Source organism: Benincasa hispida, unplaced genomic scaffold (assembly GCF_009727055.1).
Source record: "Benincasa hispida cultivar B227 unplaced genomic scaffold, ASM972705v1 Contig633, whole genome shotgun sequence".
Taxonomy (NCBI): Eukaryota; Viridiplantae; Streptophyta; class Magnoliopsida; order Cucurbitales; family Cucurbitaceae; genus Benincasa; species Benincasa hispida.
Genome location: NW_024064986.1, coordinates 1 through 6,955, shown reverse-complemented (window position 1 = coordinate 6,955; position 6,955 = coordinate 1). Strand labels below are relative to the sequence as shown.

At 36.7% G+C, this 6,955-nt stretch overlaps 1 protein-coding gene across 5 annotated transcripts; it reads right to left on the bottom strand.

Annotated features, from left to right (window-relative positions):
• Positions 1-4,596: 4,596 nt before the first annotated feature.
• Positions 4,597-6,486, bottom strand: LOC120069853. Of its 5 annotated transcripts, XM_039021669.1 has the most exons (5): positions 6,066-6,486; positions 5,908-5,980; positions 5,727-5,821; positions 5,573-5,641; positions 4,597-4,655 (listed from the first exon to the last, which is right to left on the bottom strand). In XM_039021669.1, exons 1-4 carry the CDS (start codon positions 6,167-6,169, stop codon positions 5,593-5,595), a joined length of 321 nt encoding a protein of 106 aa, XP_038877597.1. In that variant the 5' UTR covers positions 6,170-6,486; the 3' UTR covers positions 4,597-4,655; positions 5,573-5,592. The 5 variants fall into 5 exon arrangements, 2 of the variants coding, with proteins under 2 accessions (XP_038877597.1, XP_038877596.1); XR_005479709.1 differs by lacking the exon at positions 4,597-4,655 and having other exon boundaries at positions 5,178-5,641; positions 5,727-5,832; XR_005479707.1 differs by lacking the exon at positions 4,597-4,655 and having other exon boundaries at positions 5,178-5,641; positions 5,727-5,832; positions 6,082-6,486.
• Positions 6,487-6,955: the final 469 nt, after the last annotated feature.

Below are 6,955 nucleotides of genomic sequence, written 5' to 3'. Positions count from 1 at the left end.
CACTTTATATTCATCAACTGTGTTCATTTCTAATCTTTCATTCATTATCTATAACAAACACTTATCTTTATCTTTTAATATTATTATCATATTCATCGTCATCTCTCTGTTCTTCACCATACATTCATCTTCCATTTCTTTCACTATGTGCAACTAATCCCTAGGGTAAGGGGGAAGGATTAAGCGAGTAAGTTAATCCTTATTGAAGAAATCGGCTAAGTTTAGCTAACTGTGCTCAATGGCATCTTCACCTGTGAAAGCAGAAATGAAGATGCTATTCCTCCTCTAAAAAGAAGGTTAGAAGAATGCGTTAACTAAAGCAAGAATTATTTCTAGGGATGGAAACAACCTTGCGTTCACAACGTTCATCCCTGATCCACCATAGACATATGGGAACGTGGCCGATCATTGAGAGGTGTAAGCCAAGGGAAAGCAGAACCTTAGTTGTGTCCTCAACAGGATTGACGAACTTGCGATGTCCTTTCCCCCAACCCATTCTCTTTCTGACACACTTCACAAGACTTGCCACCGCATTCCATCAGATACTTGCACGTCTTCATTGCCAATCCTCAATTTGTTTATTTAATTGTTTATTTATTTACTTGTCATCGCACTTTATTTTGATGGAACACGAGACATACGCAGAGGAATAAGGATCTAATTACACTCTAATTGCTTTTAATTAAAAGAAAATTAGCATGCAAATGAAGGGAAAACGAATAAGGGGAGGGAGTTATAACTCTTTCCCTTTTTATCAATTTTGAACAAATTAATAAAATAGAATATATATATAATAACTAATTTATTATATAACCCATAGTTGTATATTGCTTCAAATACAACATAAACTATAGATTTTATTCTCTCTCAACTATACATGAAATTTAATATAAATCATATTTATATTAAATCCACTTACATGAATCTCATCCATATAAATGATATTTGGATCATATCCAAATATTTTATTCCTCTAAACATAAATCATATTTATATTTAATTACATGAAGCTCATTCATATAATTAGTATTTGAATTATATTCAAATTCCTCTCATATATAATGTATCAAATACATTATAATTAATTATATCATATATAATTAATTCCCTCAATTAATTTGAACACTTCAAATTAATCCAAAGATTAAATCCCTGTTTAGCTACAGTGGAGACCTTATGAACCTGTATATTGAAGCTCCAACAGTACTCAGATAATTAATTAAACTTTTTAACTAAATTACCCAACATCCGATAACTGCCGGTCACTCCACTAAAGACCGAAAGTTGCACTATTCGCACTACAGATAAATTTATGTGTGCATTGGATATGACCAATCAACATTGTGACAACCCTTCACAAATTGCCCATAAGTACAACTAAGCCAAAATACCATTTTGCCCCTATAGTTACATCTAACTCTTTAAGTACCACTGATTCTTCTAATGAACAATAAGTCATAATCCCATCATAACTAATTCCTCTCGGGCCAGGAAAGGGTGTGGCCACTATGTTCAAAACCCAGAATCAGCCCTTAAGGGAGTAATTCATCTACTTGCCCCTGCATTGGGGAAGGAGTGAATTTTGTCTTGGGTAGCTGAGTTCCCAGCTCCTCAGTCAGATGAATCCTCAAAATGGTAGGCTTGTTGAGTTGGTAATCTGGCCACTCTCACCCATACAAATCAAAGGACCGCCTTCATGATCAGAAGTTCATAACTCACTCAGGATTTAGGTTATGTCACCTATGGCCATCCTAGTGAAATGTAAGTCTCTATTACTAACTGCATTATATAAAGAGACTAATCATTTCGTGGTTTGGTCTTATACAAACTCTTTATATAGAATATCCCCGCTCGCATGTCTCTACATGAATGATCAGGATCAGATTATTTGTAGCATTTTACAACATTTGTAACACCTACAAAGTAGGCCGTATCCGTAGTGTCACCAGGATAAGGTACCCAACCTTATCCATCTACTACTTAAAACACTGAGAGAATAATTATCTCTGGAAAAAATGAAAAAAGAAGAAAAGTTATTTTCCTCCCTCTCCTCCTCTCAATCTCTTTCCCTCTTCCAAAACCCTAAGGTAAAGCCCACACCTCCTACCATTCTCAATCCCTAGGGAGAATACAAAAGGCTCCGTTTGGTGATATCCCTTTTGGGGAAGGAGATCCGTTCGTGACTTGTTCGAGGGATTCTTGAAGAATAGTCTTCAAAGGTAAGAGTTTCTGAAACCCTAAGTTTTTCTTTATTATTGCATGCTATAATTTATGTAAATGCATATCCTTTTCTTGATTTTCTGTAAAACTTACATTCAATGAAAAATGAATTTGGGATGATTTTGCTTCCGCTCAAGGTTCTCTCCTCATAGAGTTCCTTCACCTATAGATATTGTTTTTGCACATAGATCATAAAAAAATGTACTCAACAATAACAGTAGACACATATTTTTTAAGTATGCTCGAACACCAATTGGAAGAAGCCTTTGAAGCAGAATGTGAGAGTCATGAGTTTTTAGTCCCCATAATTTTCCATCTTTCTCACTCACACATCTTGATGTATTTGATACAAACCCATAAGGAAATTTGACTGATTTCATCCACTTAGAGAATGAAACTTTGTCATTAGTAGTCAATGTGTATGCAGCGTATGGCTTTACAACTCTATCCCCTACTTTTTACAGGTGTAGTTCTTTTCGTATATTTGGATCTTCTAAACCCAAACAAGCATTAGTTCTATCCTTATTCTTTCCCTCAATATTTAACAATGTGCCTACCAAATTATTACAAATTTTCTTTTTGATATGCATAACATCCAATTTATGTCTCAATAAAAGTTTCAACCAATATAGTGTTGGATTTTATTTCCTAAAACTCGTATTTTGTAAATTGATAAACATATTCTGTTTTGTTTTTTCGATAAAATTGTTATTGAAATTGTAATCTTGAATCCAATAAACTAAGTTCCTGAAGCTATTTAATGTAGACTTGAACTGTATGTGATGACATAAAACATGGATCAAGTTCGAGTATATAGTCTAAAATGGTCTATAGTATAGGGATAAGGTTGGGTGCCTTGTTTTGGGGACACTATGGATGCTACCTACTTTGTAGTTAGTACAAACGATGTGATCCTGAATCGTTCATATAGAGATATATGAGTGGGGTCATCCTATGCAATGAGTTTGTATAAGACTGGACCACGACTTAGTCACTTTTTCTTTATGACACCATTTACTGTATAAAGTTGACTAATTCAAATTCGATGACCTAGGTAACTCAATCTCAATCCTGAGCTAACTATGAACTCCTGTTTATTCGAGATTATTCTTAGATCTGCATGGGTGAGATCAGCTCAATGGCACTGGCTCAATAAGCCTCCCATTTCAGGGGTAAGACCGGATAAATAGCTGGGGACATAGGGTGCAAGACGAACTTCACTCCTACCCGTATCTAGTGGTAGTAGATAGGTTATTCCCTTAAGTGCTGACTTCGGAATTAGAACAAGGGGCCTCACCCCCTCACTAGGCTGAGCGGGACTCAATTTGTTGGTTGGACCACAAATCAATTGTTCTTTAGAGGTTCAGTAGGACTGAAGGAACAAGAAGTGTTCTCGGGGGTAAAACGATATTTTCACCTAGCCAAGACCACAAACAACCTGTGAAAGATTGACTTACTGGTTATGGTTATATCAGATGGACAAAAATATATCTACAGTGAGGGGAATGCAACTACGGGACTTTAGTAGAATGACCCGTTAGTTAACAAATGTTGATTAATTAGGTTAAAGAGCTTTCCCGGTTAATCTCGGATTGTTGGAGCCCATGATCTGTAGGTCTTTAGGTTCCCCTGCTAGCTCATATGGATTAAACTTAGAACAGTATATTGGATTAATTCGAATTGTTCGAATTAGGAAAAGGGATTAAAACCGACAAGTATATGCGATATCACTATCGGTGTTTTATATGATGCTCTATATTCAAATGTGATTTGAATTTTGAAAATATGAATGCGAATTCATGTTCGGGAGGTCAAAATTAGTCAAGAGGGTCAAAACTGTAAAAAGTCACAGGGTTGACTTTTTTGCTAGGGAAAGTCAAAGTTTGACTTTGACCAAATGTAAAAAGACCATTTTGCCCTTGACTAGAGTTAGTGGAATTATCCAACATTTTTTTTGAATAATGCCACTAACATAAGTGGACTGTGTAAACATTATAGAATGACACATAGCCCACTTTAGTTTAGTGCTTTGTGAGGTGTTGATTTTTGGTGAGCTTTTACATGCATTAGATGCATGTTATGTAACGACCCGACTCCCTAGGACCTAGGTAAGGCCGTTACTAAAATAAATGCATGCAAAGAATTTAAACGACGCTCAGTCATTTGAAATAAATGCTAATTAAAAACAAGAGAAGTTCAAAAGACATAAAAATAAATGTAATCGTTAAAAACAATAATAGGGTACCCATAAATCGTAAAGGTTATAAGTACATATGAAAAAAAATTCTTAATAATAAGTTTCAAACATCAAAACTAAACATTAAGGGAAACATTAAAAGAACTCTAAATCTCATGATGCGGAAGCGTAAAAAAATAGTCCCAGTGGCTCGATCATGAATTTCGTTGCGCCATCGCCGGTGCATCTCTACCCTTACCTGAAACATCAACATAAGAAAGAATGAGTACAAAAAGATACTCAGTAAGTAACCCCACCACTGGGGTCAGGCTAGGCATCTATGTCCTCTAGATACCCACAAATGGCACATAAATACATGTAACATATAAGAGATTGAGTCCTATCCTATTGTAGTTAAGTATGCTCACAAAACTGGTGAATCCCGAAGGAACCACAAAACTGGTGAATCCCAAAGGAAACACAAAACTGGTGAATCCTGAAGGAAACACAAACTGGTGAATCTCGAAGGAAACACAAAACTGGTGAATCTCGAAGGAAACACAAACTGGTGAATCCCGAAGGAAACACAAAACTGGTGANATCTCGAAGGAAACACAAACTGGTGAATCCCGAAGGAAACACAAAACTGGTGAGTCCCGAAGGAAACACAAAACTGGTGAGTCCCGAAGGAAACACAAACTGGTGAATCCCGAAGGAAACACCAAACTGGTGAGTCCCGAAGGAAACACAAACTGATGAGCATCTAACTAATCAATGAGGATATTCACACGGTTCTAACGTGCTAAGATTCAACATTGTACGGTTCTAAAGCATGCATAAAAAAAATCCTTAATACCATGGCTACATCACATACCCATAATTCTTAACAACATATTATACATCATCTAGGTATAACTAATATCATAAATCCACAACATACAAGTATGCCTCAACGCCAGCAGATCAGACATCGACATATGGAATCACATACTATCACATACTAACGATCAAGCACTTAGGTGTATATGTAAATAAATCAGAATTTGTGCCAGAACATACTTTGATTCAAGTCATACTATCAATCAACATGCTAACATTTACCATAACATACACTTATCATGCTAGCATACAACTAGATCCTGGCCCGTGGGCAGTTCCAGTGGTAAGATTACTTACCTCGAAGTGAAGTTCAGATATTAATCCAAGCTAATGCTCTTCAACAAAATAAACCTTGAATTAAGTCCCCTAATACAGACATAATACTAAATTTCAGTCTTGGAACCAGGATCCAAACATACAAAATGCATCCAATGATCACAAATTAACTTACCCAAAACGAAACTTGCTCCACAAACACTCGCAAGATTTCGACTCCAAAATCTCTTCTAAGCAGATTTTAAAACTCAATGGATGACGACTTGGAACCTTCAAGAATACTTAAAATTAAACCATCCTTTAGTCCAATAATCAATGGGTACCCAACAACCAACAACAAGGATCATAACGCTTACCAAACTAATTGCCAAACGAACTCGAATCCGCTGGGCAACACGTTGCGCACTCTGAAGTACCCCAGTCTTGGATCTAAATCCCAAATATAATCAGTATCAACAAAAAGGAAAATCCACAATTTTAATGGGCAACCCAAACCCTTCAAAACTCAACTGACCTCACCCAAAACTTACCAACATTCGCCGAAATCCAACGAACGACAGTGGAGAAAGGCGGCTGGGCTTGGATAGCGGGCTGGACGAGCGGCGAACGAAGCTGCATTTCTGGTCGCGCGAGTCCGCAGCTAGAGCGAACGTGAGACGGCAGCTGAAGTGGCGAACGAGGCTGGGTTTCTAGTCGCGCGAGTCTACAGTTGAAGCGAACGTGAGACGGCGACGACGCGTGGATCCGGAGGGCGAGGCTGAGCTTTGCAACGATGCAGTAGAAATTGGGTTGGGTTGGCGGTGGCAAAGATGGCTCGGACCAACATCGGCGGAACACTGGTGGCTGGAGGCGGCAAACGAAGTTGCGTCGATGGCGGCTGGAGAAACGAAAACAAAGGGAGGGCTAGGGCTTTTGAGTGGCTCAAGGAAGAAGAAGAGAAAGGTTGTTTTTATAAATAATAATAATAATAAAAATAATAATTTATATGACAATACAATAAACCCTTTATTTTATTCTTTTCCTTATTCTACTATATTTCATTTACTACCTTTCCTTCCCAAAAGAAATTTTATTCCTGTCATAAATTTCCAAATTGAACAACTTCCAAGGTAAAAAAAAATAATAAATTCCTGCACTTACAGTGGAAATCCAAAATTTCAAAAATACCCTCCAATAAAAAATATTAAAAATTACATTAATACTAAAAAAAATACAGGGTGTTACATGTTAAGTTTTATAAAAGAATTTTTTTTTACATAATTTTTTTTCCTCTTTAGCAAGCTGAATTTTTTTTTATAATTTTGGTTTCCAAATTCTCATCAAAATCCCTTTTTCTCACATTAACCTTTAACCTCCCTTTCTTCTCTTTTCATTCCTTCATTTACCGGGTCCCACAACCAGTTT

What these genes read in the sequence shown, in the direction of transcription:
- LOC120069853 (XM_039021669.1), bottom strand. Translation starts at nt 6,169, where the DNA reads ATGCAGCTTCGTTCGCCGCTCGTCCAGCCCGCTATCCAAGCCCAGCCG. An exon ending in GTTGGTAAGTTTTGGGTGAG is followed by an intron (nt 5,981 to 6,065) that starts GTCAGTTGAGTT and finishes TTTGGGATTTAG; the next exon opens with ATCCAAGACTGGGGTACTTC. An exon ending in TGGAGCAAGTTTCGTTTTGG is followed by an intron (nt 5,642 to 5,726) that starts GTAAGTTAATTT and finishes TGTCTGTATTAG; the next exon opens with GGGACTTAATTCAAGGTTTA.